Raw genomic sequence first — 17,247 nt, 5'->3', positions numbered from 1 at the left:
GGGGGCCAGTTCTGCACTGCGACACGAAAACCCGTGCGCAATCTCGGTGTGTTTTTTTACTCGTCCCCTCGCTACAAGGTTCTGCCTTTCGAAGAGGAGGGTGATTTTGAGAAGTTGTCTCGGAGCGTGTTGGCTGCGCTCTGCCCACTTTCTCCCGAGCTCCAAGGCAAGCCCGCCAGCTTTGCCACAGCGCGGACGCGGCCCCTGGACGTGCTGTCCTCTCCAGCAGCCTTCTCCCACCGGGCCGCTCTCTCACCGGGGCCGGAACCAAAGCCGCGCTCCGCAGCACCAGGGCCAGCGGCCGGCTCGGAGCACCGAGGCCGTCCTCGCCCCCACCCCCAGCTCGGGAGGAACCGCAGCTCGCCGACCCGAGACGGCGGCACCGGCTTTGGGCAGCGCTTTGCACCCACGGGCGGGGTCCCGCGCCCCGCCCCGCCCCGCGCACGGGCGGCGGAGAGGGCGCCCGCCCCGCTCCCCTCCGCCCGCGCCGCCCTCCCAGTACGCACGCGCGCAGAGAGGCAGGCCCGCCGGCTCCACGCGGCTCCCTCTGGCGTGCATGCGTACTGGCACGCCGCCAGCCCCGAGGCGCCCGGCGCACGCGCACTCCGCCGAGGCGCCCCGCTGGCCCCGCCTCCGCGCGTGCGCAGTCGCCGGCTCAGGGGCGGTTTCCGGCCGCCCCCGGGACGGCGCCTCCCTTTCTGCTCGGTGGCGGCCATCATGGTACGTGCGGGCGGCGCCTCCGTGGCCCGGCGCCGCGGGGGTCTCCCCGCGTCCTGCCTCCCTGCCTGTGTCGCACCGCCTGTGTCTCCCGGCGCCTAGCCGGGCGCCGGGACGGGGAAAGCCGCGGCCGCCTCACTCGTGCTGGGTCGGGGCCGGGGCCGGGTCCCGGCCCCGGCCCCGCGTGCGGGCGTCGGGCAGGGCCCTGTTCGGAGGGCAACGCCTGGCTCTCTGCGGCCCGCGGGGCTCGCTGCTTCTGCTCGGCGCTGCTTCCCCCGCCTGCCCGCGGCCTCCGCGCGGGGTCAGGGCCGGCAGAAAGCAGTTGAGGGCGTTAGCGTGGGCCCTTCCCTCAGGCGAAGGGATTTTGTGCAGTTCGAAAGCATGGGGGCTTGCTTCAAAGGCTGTGAGAGCCTTGAATCTAGCGGTGGCCTTAGGTGTGGTTTCGCCTAATTTCTGTCAATTCTTACTGCTCCCAGGTGTTCAAACGCTTCGTCGAGATCGGCAGAGTTGCCTTCATTTCCTTCGGGCCGCATGCTGGCAAGCTGGTGGCCATTGTGGATGTTATTGACCAAAATAGGGTAAGCTAAGGGCACTGTACCTTTGTTTTCTTTCCATCTTAGCAGAAGCTTGTGCAGTAAGACTGAGTGTATCGATTTTAAAGGACATTTTCTGTGAATAGATTTTTCGAGGAAATAAGCAACTGGTAAAAAGTTGGGATTTTTAGCAGCTGTTGTTGTATTTGAAGCTTTCAGTAGCAAGGTTTCTTTGCTGGCAAGTGTTATATTCCCGTCTCTGCTGTGTTTCCTTGGAGTAGAAGTGGACAAGTGATGTCAGTTGGAGTCTAAAACTTAGGAATGGAGTGCCACTAATGTATGTTTAAAGAAAATGTTAGGGCTAGGGGACTCTTTTCACTTAAAGTTTCTGAAAAAGCTCAAAAAAACCCAACAAAAACCTGTCATAGAATCACAGAATGGTTTGGGTTGAAAGGGACCTTAAAGATCATCTAGTTCCAACCCCCCTGCCATGGACAGGAACACCTTCCGCAAGAAAAAAATGAAGTATGTCATCTTAGTTCTGTGTGCTTTTTTTAACGTTCAGTTGTTTTTTTCCAAAGACAGGCCTTCAAAACTCTTTCTGTCAAGCTTGGGTTGTGTACACAAGACTTAACAATCTCGGGTTTTGTCTGCATAACATTCATTTCAATCTTGGAGCATTGTTGTCAAGATATTGTTCATACATTATTAAGAAGCTGCTGTCTAAATCAAGTATGATAGGAAAACTGCTAACCCCCCTCCCCCTTTGTTTTCCTTTTTCAGGCACTGGTTGATGGCCCCTGCAGTGGTGTCAGAAGGCAGGCTATGCCCTTCAAGTGCATGCAGCTGACTGATTTTGTACTCAAGTTCCCACACAGGTGAGTTGTTGGCATTTTTTTTGACCTGTGTAAAAAACATGCTGTCACATGATGACTGAATTATGTGATCTGATGCTTCCTAAATCTAGAAAGTTCATACAACATTAAGTCAATGGGTTAACATGTGTGCACAGTAAAAAATTTGGCAGATGGTGTTATCGTAGTTGAATACATTTAAGTTTTCGTTACCAATATTGGCCGATAATTGCTGTTTAGGAGCAAAAGAAATAGCACACTGGCCTAGGCAACTTGCAGATAGTTGTGGGGTGAATGGGGGGGGGGGGGAAGCAGTTGGAGTAAATACTGTGCAGCTTTGCTTTTGCCGCTGCTTAGATCACCTTCAGACATTAAATATGTTCCCTGCCTACAGAATTACACTGAAATTGCAGGAGGCTGAACTCACTCTGTTCTCTTTAGCTTAGTTACTATATGATATTCTGTAATTTAGGAATAAAATTTGCTGTCTTTCTGATTCTGAAGCAGTGCTAGCAATAGTGCATGAATATGCCTCTTGGAGTTGCTCATCTGTCAGTCCTAGCAAAGCATTTACACAACAAAGTGTTGATTAGGCCACAGAGATGTATGTGGCATTGACTTAAAGTAAGTGTCTGAAGTAATGTAGAAGGGTGATCTTCCCTTGTGGGCCAGCATCAGAGAGAACCTTTTATTATAAAGACTATGAATATAATTTTGTGACTATTCTAATGCAGTGCTCGTCAGAAGTGTGTGCGACTTGCCTGGGAAAAGGAAAATATAAATGAAAAATGGGCAGCGACAAGATGGGCAAAGAAGATTGAAGCCCGAGAAAAGGTACAGTTTTTCACTAGATAAGTAATAAGCATTGTACTGCTTCTGCTTATTAAAATTAGGTGGAGGCTAACCATGTGTTTGCAATTGCAGGCTAAGATTAAAGATAGACAAGGCATAGATTTTTAAAAGTTGCTACCTATCAGCTTCAACTTCTTGTATTTTAACAGTAAATGTGGTTTTGTTTAGTCATTTCTATAACCACCTTTTTTCCTGCACCGTCACTTCCCAGCAAAGGCCTTAAATAGGGAACTGGTTCTAGATGTGCAGCTAAACCTAATTTGGAGATGATCAGTTACTAGTGGAATGCTTTGTAACACTGAGTTTTACTACTTGGATATGTATCAGAGCCTCATGACTGCTTCTTTTCAAACAGAAAGCCAAAATGACTGACTTTGATCGCTACAAGGTTATGAAAGCAAAGAAAATGGTGAGTGTTTGATTGTCACTTCTTTACGGGATTGATGTTTGTAGCTTTCACTTTAGAGTCACATACAGATGTTAGTAGCTTTTTATAGATGGCTTGGGTTATGGAGCAACACAAAGTATATGAATGCCTTGAATTTTTCATGCTGCTTTGGCCACCGCTTCAGTATTTGATCAAACTTGAACCCACATGATCTGTGTGTCAGTCCTCAAAGTTATAGCTGAGGAAGGAATTACCTGCTGATGAAATCAGATATTCTTGATGGGCTGCTGTTAGTATTTCATTCCATAATGAAAGTCATTACGCATGAAGTATTGGGGTGCCCAAGTTACCAGCCAGAATGATGTCCACTTGGTAGATCAGAACAGTTTTAGGCAGAATTTGGCATTTTAAATGTAATACGTGGTGAATCTTTTGACTATATAGTATAAATATAATTGGTTAGCAAAGGATGGTTATCAAAAAGGGCAGAATCTGAAAGCTTAGAATTTAAATTAAGGCATAATATTTGAGCTGTTGCTATTTTCACTCTGAGGAATAGTAAATATTTTCCTCCTTTATAGAGAAACAGGATTATCAAGCATGAAATGAAGAAGCTCCAGAAGATGTCTTCTAAAAAAGGCAAGAAGCCAGAGAAGTCAGAGAAGGCGCCGAAGTCAGAAAAGGCACCAAAGTCCGAGAAGGTGCCGAAGGCACAGAAGGCGCAGAAATAAAATGAACTTCTAGTTATGTATGACTTTGTGTCCTTGTTCTGATTCTTTAAAATTAACAAATGGTTAAACGTTTGATTTAAATTGTAATCTTAAGTTCATTTTTGATTCTGACCAAGAATTGTTGTCCGTCTCATTTATTAATGTCCAAGTATTGGGTTTTAGTGTTTCCCAGGAACACACGGAAACATTTTTATCACATTCTGTGAAGTTGATCATCCAGACTATGCTCAGTACTCTATACCCAATACCAATCTAAAAAAACTTCTGCCATTCTTTAAGTAGTGACCTGGAATACTTGCATATTTCAGATGTCTAACACCACCGTTGTCCTGTAAAGCGCAGTTACAATGATTAGTGACGTGTTAACAAGATGGAAATTGGTGACTTGTGTTTAAGTTGCTTGCTTTTCAGAATGTTTAAGAGTTCATGTCATAGACCTGAGCCTAATTACAGTTCCTTAAACGGTGCAGTGTATAATTCCTGCTGTTTAATCAAAACTATTAAGTAAAAGGGGGCATGACCTAAAAATTACTCAATCCATCTGAAACACTGAAGTGCTTAATTTAGTCTTTGCACTATACAATAATGTTTACATATCTCAATGTCAGTATCCATCTTGTTTTCTCCTGTGTAGTTTGTTAGCAGGGGATACATTTTCTTCATATTGAATGAAGAAATTGTGGAAGTCTGGCATCTCTGGTAATTGAAAAGCAAATTATTTTTACAGTCAAATATACAATGAGAATATATATTTTAAAAAATGAAGGTTGTAAGACCTTTAAATATATTGTTAAATATATATTGTCAAATATACTGATAAGCATGTGCTTTTACAAATCTGTGTTTTTAAGTAGTTAGGTGGGTATGTTGCTTATTTCAGCCAGAATCAGGCATCTGTATGTTCAAACGCTTGAAACTACATGATGGTGTCTTGAGCTATTTATATGCCCTTGGAAATTGAGTTCAAGCACATGGTTGATAGAAATGGATGTAACAGCTAAGTTAAAAACCCAGAAATTATGCAAATGGGCATTAAAACCCCTGTTCAAGCATCTGGAGATCTTGATTTTAAATTGGATTTTGAAGTGATTAAATCCACCTACTCCGAGACTAACGAATGTAACTCGAAAGGTGTATCAACCTGGAGGTCCTTTAAGGTGAAAGAGTTGGTTCTTTAGGGTTGTTTGGGGTTATTTATGTACTACTATTAAGCTCAGTTATATAAGACATAGGAAAAATTGGTAAAAGTGCCTGTAGAGAAGATAGATGTGCCTTCAATCATAATGATCTCACAAATGCTTTTTCTACATTATTTGCTCGTTTTCAGAGGTACTTGCTTCCAGAGAATAACTTTGGCTATGACTCCAGCAATCTATCCAGTGGTTTTGTTGCTGCCAGTAGCACTCAACAGCTACTGAGTGTGCTGTAAACTGCCAAGCTGCCTAGCAGCTGTCATCTTCCTGAACAGGAACCGTATAACGGTGCAAAACATGCCTAGAGGGAGGGATGCTTCTGTGGGCTGCTTGTGTCTGCCCTAGCACTGCACCATGGAAAGGGATGTGCAGGGGAAGGAGGGCATCAAAGATTGAGGTGCTATTTGGAAGAGAAAGCATTATGTGCCTTGAGAAGAAAACTTGGTTCTGTAATGCCACGTCTGCCATCAAGTGCTTCTGTGAAAGTACCATTTTTTTACAGTTTGGAAGAAAGGGGAGAAGCACCCGTCTTTGGTAGCTGCACTTTGTCTTTCCAACAGCATGTTCCATGCGAGCAGGATCTGGTGCTCTTGTTAGCAGCTCACAAAACTTCTCAGAAAACTTCTGCACCTCTGTATTGTTGGTAGTCCACCTTTCAATCCATGAGTGTTGTGCCATCTGTGCTGGTCTGTCCTTTTTTTAAAGCTATGGGGACACAGAAAACTACAGAAGTACAGTTTTGTTTCTGAAGGTTACCACACGATGGCAATGTTAGCTCTTTGCAAGGTTTTTCCTACGGCTTACCCAAACCCGGCAACGGTGCTGCCTTTCCATGCAAGGAACAGTGCCAAAAGGGTTGGCACAAACATTTGAGAGCGATGGACATGCTTATCCAATTCTTTATTTTGCCTTTATAGTTGACTAAGATGTACTTTCCTGGACTAAAGATATACTTCTTTAATATACTTTGTGGAGTTGAGTGTAAAAAAATAGGATCTGTTGTTTAGAAAAAGCTTAAAGTGAAGTCCCAGTGTTTGTTTTCTCATCTTATTTCACACAGAGCATGCAGGGGTCTTGCAGGGGGCAGAGGGGGGAATGTACGCTGTCCCAGTTTACTCCTGAGATCAGCAGATAATTGCTGTACTTCCTAAATTGATACCAATAGTTGGCAAACACAGTCCTAATCTCTGTGCTGCAAAGTCTGGGAGACATGAGCAATTCTAGGAGTAAGATTGGACCCTTTAGCATAATCTGTAGTTAAAAGGTGTAAAATCTGCTGTTAGTGTGAACCAGCTGCAGTTCTGGGCTGAGTGATTTGCTGGCGATGCATATTTCTTCTTCAAAAAAAGCTGTATGTAAGTGCTTTTTGTTCTTGACTGAACATGTCTGTTGCTGTGTTTGGCATCTGAATGTGTTTCAATTTTTTTTTTTTTTTTTTTTTTTGAGATATAATAGACCTGAAAGAGGAATCTCTAGATTTGCTGATCTTCCTGGTTTTCAAATACAAGTATTCAGACTGTCCTTCAGTCGAGCTTTGCTTGGTGACCATGACAGTTTCAACTCATTTGGTCTTGTAGTTACCTACATGTTAGTAGTAGATAATACTGTCTGTTCTGAACTACTTCTGTGCCTCTGATGCTGACCATGGACTTGTGGCAAATCTGGTCTGGTTTACAGCTGGATTCCCTCTATTTATTTTGTCTTGCTTCACCTGTAGTGCCCCTTAAAAGTTTTCAGCCTGTATGTTTCTCTTTTCCCCCTGCCCATGTTGATAAGGTGTCTGAAAACTCCACGTGCCTGCCTTCCATCAAGATGAAAAGGTGCTGATTTCTATGCACAGCATTATTGGTATATGAATAAGTACAGCTTACAAGCAAGAAGTCGTAAGTGGAGCAAATTACAGGGATGACTGTGTGGTTTGGGCTCTACTAATTTCAGGTCGTCAGGTTTTGATTCTTCCTTTGTGTAATTTCTGGGGGTTTTGGGGTTTTGGTTTGTTTGTTTTTTAATTTGGAAATAGTTTTTAATGTTGTTTTGAGCTTGAAGTTGCATATACTATTGTCGCACTCAGGTACTTTTGAGTTTATACTGGGATTTGCTTCTCTGAAGCAGAAAGATCTGCTTTTACCTGTTTAGGCACTGTATCCCTAGTTGTGCTGAAGTACTGCAGTCCTCGTCCCTGCCTTGACACAGGCTGTGGCCCTGTGGATGCTGGTGATGTACCTACACCCTCTCTTTTTCCCTGAACTCGTAACACTTCATTCTTGGCTTCATTCTTGGATGCAGTGCAACCTTCAGTTCATGGTGTCCTTCAGTGGGAATTTGGCCAGCCTTCACTTTGTGCAGCTGACCCCTGTGTCATACTCTTGTTTTAAATAAATGAAGAGTTGGTCATTTTTTTCCTCACCTCACTTTCAGCGATCCTAAGCCAGTCTGAGCGGTCTCCAAGTCAGTCTTTGTAGCAAACTCTCCCTCCTCCCCCAAAAGCTTTCAGACCACTACGTGCATCTAAATTGGAGAAGCCTTCCACCTGCAGCCAGCTCTTTGTGCTGATCACCCACCTAAAAATTATGCCATTGCCATCAGCACAGAGCCACTTCCTCCTTTGTAAGATGCATTGACCTAGTTCTTATTACAGAGGAAGTACTTTTTAACGTTTCCCCAGTGGTCTCCTGGTATGAGGGTATTTTTCAGGATATTTTGTTCTGTAACAGTTTGGGAGCATCACTCCTTGCATATTGTGAGGAGAGGCCCTGAGCTGCTCATCATGGCCCTCAGCAGAGCTAAGCTCTTCCCTCGCGTCTGCTTTGGGCTGCTTGTGGAGTGCAGGCAGTGTTTCGGGGCACTGTGCTGCTGCTGAAGGTTTATATGGCAGGATCTCGTCAGGAAGCTCTGCTTTGATGAAAATGATAGATGCTTTGAAAAAGCAATAGTGTTCATATTGAAATAGCATGAAAGAATATTATCTTTGAGATCAGCTGGAGCTTTACCTAAGGACACACAGTGGGAGGGCACAACATCTGAATATTTTTCATGATAACTCAGCAGCCAAGACTTTTTAGAGCCACTGTTTGAACATCACATTTACAAAAGCCATCAAACAAAAGAATGGCCCATTGCTAGCTGTGTTATTGCAGTCAGGTGCCATATAGAGGTGATCTAAAGAAAGGATGGGAAATAGGCTCATGGGCTTTTGCCTTCTTCCTTCTCGTCTTCCCTGGAGCCCCTGAATAACTTTAAAGGGTTTGGTTGGGGTTTTTTTCTGGTTGTTTATAGTTTATTTTTTACTGCTTGTCTCATTCATATTGCACATGTGAGTCTTAGCTCATCCTGGAAGTCTCTGTGGATAATGGAAAAAAATCAGAGTTTATAGCATAATGAAGTAAATTGAGTCAGACTAGCTGTAAGTGACATTGGTTTTGCTCTGGTTGCTTGACGCATTTTTCAAGGTCCAGGGGGAGGCTGGCAAGCTGCTCCTGTTGGCGACACATGCAGGTCCTCATCCCAGATCTGAGCAGGCTTCCTCAACTCCCAGCCACCTGAATGTGACCTTGGAAGGAAAGGTGTTCATTCAGTGGATATATTCCTGGCCTTTGCTAGCAGTGCCACAGTTCTGCTTGAGCGGGAGGCAGCTGTCAGGGAACAAGGGATAGAAACCAGGAGATGTGAGGGTTGATGTGCTTCTCCAACCTGTACTTCACCAGAAGTGGGGCACAGTCCCTGCCATGGCACAGCGGTGTGGTCCTCGCGCTCCCTTTGCTCTCCTAGTCCTCCCTGCTCACTGGGCGGTTTTGTGTTGCTCTTCAGAAGGCAAAGGCATGCATGAATTGGTTGATAGGTAGGAATGACCACTTGGTTGTGGCTGCACTGACCTTTCTCACTGGCACTGAACCGCACTAGGCTTTGCCGGCAGCCCCATTGGGAGCATAAGCCATGGGTCAGACCAGTGGTCTGTCTAACCCCAGCCTGGGTCTCTGACACTGCTGATGGGAGATGCTGTGTAGGGACAGGATGTGAGTTTAGTCCCTCCTCTTACCGTTCCCCAGCATCTATAACAGCAGGATTAGGGGTGCTAGAGGATACACCCCTGACCATTCCTCTTAGTATCTCTTTTAGATCTACTGTCTGTGAACTTGTTTGATCTTTTGAGTCTGCTTACACTACCTCCTTTCACTGCTGCTGTGTAGAAAACTGCTCTATTTAGTGTTTTAAACCAGTCTTCTACTATGAGGACTACCCTGTGCTTAAGACAGGAGCTACTATTCAGCCCCATGACAGTGTGACACCCTTATCAGCTGCAAGCTTGGAGGTGAAGGGGAGAAACTTATTTCACAGAGGAGTCCATGGAAAGGAGGTGAGTTACGATGAGTCCTCATTCAGAGTGCCATGACTTGGGATTTGAAGGACCACCAGAGTCACAATTAAATGTCAGCGTAGGTAATTGTGTCATAGGACAATTATTCCAGTAGGAGACTTAAAAACATCTACATGCTGCATGGTGCAAAACGCTTTCTAGCATCCTATAGCAAATTTGAGATTGTGGGCAGAAGAAAGTCCCGATGCTATGCCACAGGATGAGAGTGCCCAGGGTCACAGGCACTGCCAACAGCCCTGGGTGGCTGCTCAGGCAGGAAATCTAGTGTCCTTATGGTCCTTGGAAGGGTACCTACAGCTTGGAGCAAGGTAGCCCCTGACAATCTGACCTTTCTTTCTGACCGTTCTATTCAAAGCCTGTGAGGAGCTCGGCTCCAGGGCTATTGCTTTGTATCATGAGGAGATGATACAAAGCAATCCCTAGGGGCATGGACAGGACAAATGCTCCAAACCTTCAAGATTCTCCCTCCTCTCCTCCACTGTTCCACAGGGGTGTGACAGAGATTCCCAGAACTTAATTCCTCTGATTATTAGAAACTTTCTAATAGTCAGTCTAAATTTATTCATGACCAATTTATAACCAGGAGGCTCCACTTCTTGCTTCTGTCACTGCAGGGCTGTCAGGAAAGATTCATGAGCCCCTGTGTTGGTCAGGCCCCATTTTCAGCAGCCATAATTCCAAGCTTTCAGATTAAATACTGCCCGATTAATATATGTTTTAATACATACGTTTTCTCCCATCCTACTGTCATGGTGACAGAGGACTTTACCTAATGCAAAGGTATATAAACAGTCAATACAGTGTCTTTGTGGACCCAACTCAAGCATATGCCAATAACTCCTTTCAGGAAACGAAACAGATTGCTTCTGTCTTGTTTTCTCTCTTTTTTGGGGGGAAAATGTTCTGTGCATCAGCTTGTGTTCATTTTTTCCTTGTTTCTGTCTAGTCCCACAGATTAAAGCTGAAGGTTTGCTGAGATGCTCCAAGGGAAATGAAGTCACATTCAAGCTCGATGCTCCCCAGGCTCGGGACACCAGTGCATCCACAGTGAATCTGGGAGAGCAGGCTCTGTCTACAGCGACCAGCCTGTTCCCATGCAGAGGTAGGAAGCGAGTTTTCTGTCTCTGGAAAGGTCTTGGAGAGAGCCACAGTAATGCCCTGCGGGGATCCAGGGCACACAGCACCCACGCAAACCGCACCAGCCGAGTGCTATGTGAGTCACGGGCAGCACCGCTCTGCGCTCTCGCCTGGCACCATCCGCGCTCCCTTTCGGCCTCCCGAAAAGTCGCCTGGCTGCAGTTGTTTTAAGCCACACACAAATCTGTGGATGGTGCAGGAAAACGCGTGTTCACCCTGGCCCTGCCTGCGAGGTGCGAGAGCGGGCAGGGAGGAGCTGGGCTGTCTAAGCTGGCTGCAGAGCCCCACTGTGGCCCCTTGCCTTTCCCAAAGCACCTCGCGAGTAAGATGAGCTGGGACAACTCCCACTCAAGAGGCCAAGGGAGGGAGACAGCTAGCTCCCTGAACCACCAATGATAGTTCTTAGCCCCTCTAAGCCCAAATAATTTGAGCAGTAATTTTGCAGCTGTTCAGGATTTTTTTTTTCTGTGATGCTATGCACAGTTCCCAGTGGAGTTTTCCCAGGCTTGGCTGTGGCTTTTCCTAGCCACCTTCTATGAATGTGGTAGCATGGCTGGATGGTTAAAGGAAGTCTTTGTCAAGAAGGAGCAAGGAGCAAAGAGTGTAACGATTACCAGCTAACATGGTTGCATGGTCAGACAAACCCATTACCTTCCTGAGGAGACCACAGCATCTGTGCTGGCAGGGCACATTTAGGTGTCTCCAAGGCAACGGGGGCAGCACCATATGCCATTTTGATTTTGAAAAGTGTATCATTTAGAGGGGCTGCTTTACACATTAGATGAGAAACTGTCTCAACAACAGATCTCAAAATGAGACATCGGTGCTAAAGCTTTTTTATGCTGGGGGGTGGGATTGTTCTTCATCCAACACCCAGTATTTTTAACCAATGATCAAGTTAAGGATACACAGACACACACACGCATTTATTTGCTTGTAAAGTTTGCAGATGGTGCAGGATTAGGGGGATAGTAAGTAATAAAGAGAGATCTGAATCCCTTGATTTACACGGTCATGGTCCAAGAAAAGGGTGTTTCTGATTCATCCGAGTGCTGGGGTTTGTATCTAGAAGGGAGAAAGAGTGGAAGAAAAAATTGGACTTTTATTGAGAGGGTGGGGGTCTCTGCCTCAGGAAGGATGGACTCTGAAAAGGACAGAGGTGTCTAGGGTGAGATACAGATAGAAACTCAGTGTTGAAGTTCAACCTGCTATAGCAGCTGTTGGGAGTGAGGGAACCCAGGGGGACAGGTGTCCTATGGGGCACCCAGGCCATGCCACCCCGGTGGGTTCACCCTCTCCTGTGGCCTTGGGTTGTCACGACATGGGTGGGCTCTCAGCGACTGTCCGCTCTCACACAGGACTGAAGTTCAGTTATTTTCAAAAGCTGGTGGAGCCAACAGACCCTCTGTGGTGTGGGGCGATCATAAAAGCTACCTTTTCTTGGGGGAGCAGGCTAGGAAATGGTTGCTTCTCTAATAACCCAGTAAATCTCTTGGACACAGGACATGGGTGGTAAGAACTATTTCTGGCTGAAGATGGGAGAGCTATAAAAATAGCCCTGAGAAATTAAAAAATTAAAAGAAAACCCTAACTCATTTGAATCATCACAGTTCATGTCCTGCAAAAACAATGCTCCAGTCTGACAAGCGATCCAGAGTTTCCAGCACTTATCTAAAATGTAAACCGGAGGAATGAGTAATCACCTCTGAAGGACTTAATAACTCTTTGTCCCTTCCTCCATATACTCGCATTTGAGTCATCATAGCAAGGAGGATACAATAGGTATTTGTGGGAGGCATACAGCCCGCGCGCTCAGGGAACATATGGTTCCTCTGCAGATGTTACTGTTTTCTCTGGCATCTTAAACACTACTTATAAAGAATTTCTCTCCCTTTGGGCTGTGACCCCCAGCTTTTTGTCTTGAGTCAGACAAATGGAGACAAAAGCATCCTGGCAGCATTAATTTACTCTAATTATTGGATTGGAGGTGTGCAACTTCTTCAGCATATTTATGAAAATTCAGTGTGTTCCATAAGTGACCTGGGTGGGCTTATTTCCACGTGAACAATGAAGAAAACCTGGGAGAGAAAAGTCTGTTCCCACACATAACGCATTGAACGAAGTCACCCACATCCAGCATTTTGTCTGCCTTAGGGACTTGGGGCTTGTCCCTCTTTAGGGACAGTGGCTGGGGAAGCAGGGCATGGGAATTCATCATGCTCTGAAACCAGATGCAAAACTCAAATTTGCAGCTCATCTGCTTCTCAATATCTTCTGGGTTCCAGCACCAGACTCAGAGCCACAGTGCTGAGTGAGAGCCCAGCTCTCCCCCCATTCTGCTTGATCCTTATAGCCTTAATTTCCCATCTTTTTCACAGCTGGTGCAAAGGAAGGCTGAAGTATCAGGGTCTCCTCTATAGCCTATTCCTTAGTAAAGCATTGAGGCCCATTACCAACAGATATAAGAGATAGCAGGGAAAAGAAGAGAAATTTGAAGGCTTTCTGAGCGGTTTGTTTGTAATCAGTGGTGGATAGGCAGTGATTTCTCTGGGTAGGTTTGGTCTCAGAAATCCATTCAAGCTTATAATTATCTTGGCATATGGGGAAAGTCATATTTGTAGTCCCTCAAACGCATTAAAGCCTCACACTTTTCTAAAAGGGAGAAAAAACCCCTTCAACTTTACTTTCTCAGAGGTGGAATAGCTTTCTGTTCCTTGTCAGCTCTTGAAATCTGTCCCCTCTCCACTGCCTGTCTTTAGCTGCCATGGGAGAAAGAATGCAGGTCCACTGAGACAGAAAGGGAAAGGAAAAAATATTTCTGGGGAAAAAAAAAAAAAAAGAGTCAACCTATTTCTATCCTTTTGCAACAGGCATTTCTCTGTGAGGACATGCAAGGGGAAAGGTGAGTCAATCTGTGAAACGGAGGCAGGATTATAGCAGAAGCTTTTGCTAATGTCTATAGTAGTGACATTTTGGGAAGCACAGAGGTCCCTGTGCTGCTGCAGGTATATCAGAGCCCATGGCCACCTTTGCTCTCCATCGATTTCCTTGGGCTCTGCCCCACTACTAGTTTTCCCTCAGGGAAAGGTCTCTGCTCTTCTACTTCAAAGTACTTGCTCATGGCTAAGCTGGATCTGCCCGGTGATACCAGCAAATTGAGAAAATGTCTGTACGGTCTAGCGTGAGCCTCAGGGGAGCCCCTCTTGCTGCTGCTCTGTACTTTGCAACTGAGACTAAACAGCTTTTCCTCTTGCCTAAGTGCAAGGCGAGAGGGAGCAGGCTCAGGAGCTCTTTGATATTGGAAATCGTGGGTCATGTGGCCTGAGACCCTAATATGAGACCTGACTGTTTTGGAGGCCTGTATTTTGCCTGTAAGCTGGGTGCAGTCCCACCTCCCTGCTCTCCTCTGTATCCTTTTGCTGCCTACACCGTATGGGAGTTTCTTGGAGCAGGGACCATCCCTCATCCTGCAGAGGTGGCATCAGTCTGAGCGAAGGACTGGCCTCAGCTAAAATCAGGGAAACCTCAGGGAAATCTGCATGTGAATGAGCAATTGAGCTCTGTTTTGAGCTGTAAGCATGGCTGTGGGAACGTAGGCAAGGGTGGTTAGGGGCTAGAAAAGAAAAAAAGAAAGAGAAGAAAAGCAGTTTCCACTATTCAGGTAATTACTGATTTTCCAGAATGAAGTAGAAGGGATGCTACTGATGGGGGCTGTGGGGCTGCACTGACGGGCTCAGGACTAGCCAGCTGAGGTACAACATAGGAATGGCCCTGTGGATTTCGGGGGGACATCATGGGCCTCTGTCGGGGGATGCAACAAGTCTACGGAATTCCTGACAGTTCGAGAATAGTGCGACCTTGAGCAGCTTGTAATATATCCTTGAGAAGTCTGGAAAGATCCGAGAAGACCAGTATGAAAACAAGATAGTAATAAGAAGAACCGTCCTGACAAACTCACCAATCATGAATTGTTAGTTACTAACTAAGCCAATCATATACTAACACATACTCTGAAGAAGGGGATAAAAAGGTGTGTTAGAACAATAAAGTAGCCATTTTGTGTGATCTATTACTTGTCGTGTCCGTCTCTACCATGACAAATGGTGACCCCGATGCGCCTGAGCGAACAGATCATCTAACGGCGATAAATCCAGCACTTGAGAGAAGTATACCAGCGGCGACGAGAGCTGCGAAAGAGTATACCGGCAGCGAGAAAAGCTGCGGAGACGGAGCCCGGTGAAGCTGAGAGCAGTGGAATCTGCCTGGTCCGGACCTGAGCCTAGACACCTAATAAGGTGAGCCACTGGGGACTAAACTGTTAGAATGGGGCAGCAATTAACAAAGGAAAAGGAGACGATTTTGTCTACCTGGAAAGCCCTATTAAAAAGAAAAGGGGTTAAAACCCCAGAACAAAGCCTGAAACGGTGTATGGTGCAAGGCTTTACAGCCACAACAGTTACTGCATTCAGTGTGGATGCATGGCAAGCAGTGGGCTGGAAAATGTTTGATGAGATCTCTAAAGGACAGAAAGAGCTCTGTAAGTTGGCGATCGTACGGCGTCTATTACGTGAGACCCTGAAGGAATGGAAAACAGAATGTGATGCGAAAGATCAGCAAAAGAAAGATGAGAAATCAGAAAATGTTATCAATGAAACAGTTTCTGCTCAAGTAACAGCTGCGGCCGATGCCGCAATATCAGCATTTGTGGGCAGAAAACCCCTCACGAGCAAAATCAGATCATACCCTTATTCACCTCCTCCTCCTCCACCATTAATTACTTTACTGGGTGATGAGGGGCCCTCCTCACCTACTGGTGTGGCAGCGGAAGGGGTGACTCCATCAGCCCCTCCCAAGGAGAAAAATGCAGTGACGAACACCGAGCCGGAAAGTGTGGGCTGTAATGAAATTGAGGGCCGAACGGAAAGTGAGAGCCAAAATGAAACTGAGGCAGAAAAAGCTCTAATTGATGCTATGTGATCTCTGCAGCTCGCAGATAAAACCATACCAAAAGAAACCCTGCCATGGACTCTCCCTCCATCCACAATAACTGTAGTCCCAAGGTCCCCTCATCAATTTTGGGAGGGAGTTAGAAGATGTGCTGCCGACGCCGGCAACTGGGATCTAGTAGAAGGCCTCAGCCCGTGCTCTCTAACACCTGCATTTCTAAAGCCTCTAGATAACGCAGCAGAGGCTCCTGGTACATTTCCTGTTTTCAAAGCTGCTGCAGGCACAAACCGGCACGATGAGCACAATCCCATAGGCTGGAGAGTAGTGCAGGATTTGCAGAATAAAGTACAAAAATTTGGAATCGATTCTCCTGAGGTAATGCAGCTTATTCGTATAATCAGCACAGATCTGCTGTGTCCATATGACATTGTGCACCTTGCGCAAGTGCTGTTTCAGCCCGTACAATTGCAAGTATTTCAATCCACCTGGAGGCAGATGGCACGCGCGGCGGCGCTGCATAATTCACGACTGCCACAGGGTGACCCGAGATCAGCCCTTGGAGAGGATGCTTTGCTTGGTGAAGGGCAGTAGAGTAACCCTCAGCTACAGGCTACATGGCCTCCGCTGGCTCTCGAACAAGCACGAAATATAGGCCTTATGGCAATAAAGCGAACCATGGATATGGCAGCTCCGAAGCAAAAATACATCACTATGCGCCAAGGCCCCACAGAACCCTTTTTACGATTTGTAGAAAAAATATCTGCTGCCCTGGAAAAACAGGTGGAAGATGAGGTCTTAAGACAAATGCTATGCAAACAGTAGGCAAAAGATAATGCTAATGAGGACTGGCAAAAGATCATACAGGCTTTACCAGGAGATCCTTCTGTTCCCAACATGGTAGCTGCATGTTCTAAAGTTGGGACACTGGAACACACGGTGGCCACCCTAGCCAATGCTATGAGAAATTCTGGAAAGTGCTCTGGGTGTGGCAGTGAAGGGCACATCGCGGTAACTTCTCCGCACAAAACATCACCAGGCAAACAACCGGTGCACCACTCACCGGAGATTACTTGCAAGAAATGTGGGAAATCAGGACACTTTGCAAAACAGTGTCATTCCAAATTTCATGCTAATGGACAGCCGCTACAGGAAAACCACAAAACGAGTGCGAGAGGGCGCGCGAGGAGAACAAATCCCCTCCCGACAGCCGGCCAATTCCTCTCTGCGAACAATTGTCAGCTGCAACAGCTGGCTCAGCTGGGTTGGATGTATCCACCGCCGACACAGTAACTCTAGCCACGAAAGACATCGTTAAGGTCCCTCTTAATGCAAGGGGTCCTATAGGACGGGGACTGAGTGCATTGCTACCGGGAAGATCAAGTAGCACGTTGAATGGAATAATCGTGCATGTGGGAGTTATTGATGCTGCTTTAACAGGTCAAATTTGCGCGATGATTTCGACCCCCTACCCACCAGTACCAATCCCTAAAGGTACTCGCATTGCTCAACTTGTTCCTTTT

At 46.2% G+C, this 17,247-nt stretch overlaps 3 protein-coding genes across 5 annotated transcripts in view; all 3 read left to right on the top strand.

Annotated features, from left to right (window-relative positions):
- The window catches only part of ZNRF2 (zinc and ring finger 2), a 568,219-nt gene that overhangs the window by 169,902 nt on the left and 381,070 nt on the right, over positions 1-17,247 (top strand). The gene's annotated exons all lie outside the window — the stretch shown is intronic.
- On the top strand, positions 643-4,098 carry RPL14 (ribosomal protein L14). The gene is made up of 6 exons (XM_049817319.1): positions 643-720; positions 1,194-1,295; positions 2,034-2,128; positions 2,839-2,938; positions 3,312-3,365; positions 3,926-4,098. Exons 1-6 carry the CDS (start codon positions 718-720, stop codon positions 4,073-4,075), a joined length of 504 nt encoding a protein of 167 aa, XP_049673276.1. The 5' UTR covers positions 643-717; the 3' UTR covers positions 4,076-4,098.
- GASK1A (golgi associated kinase 1A) overlaps positions 10,661-17,247 on the top strand; it is a 30,854-nt gene continuing 24,267 nt past the window's right edge. Inside the window, exon 1 of the mRNA XM_049817309.1 lies at positions 10,661-10,745. The gene's annotated coding sequence lies outside the window, so the exon portion shown is untranslated. The remainder of the gene's footprint in view (positions 10,746-17,247) is intronic.

Source organism: Accipiter gentilis, chromosome 14 (genome assembly GCF_929443795.1).
Source record: "Accipiter gentilis chromosome 14, bAccGen1.1, whole genome shotgun sequence".
Classification (NCBI taxonomy): Eukaryota; Metazoa; Chordata; class Aves; order Accipitriformes; family Accipitridae; genus Astur; species Astur gentilis.
This window is presented reverse-complemented; position numbering and strand designations above follow the sequence as displayed.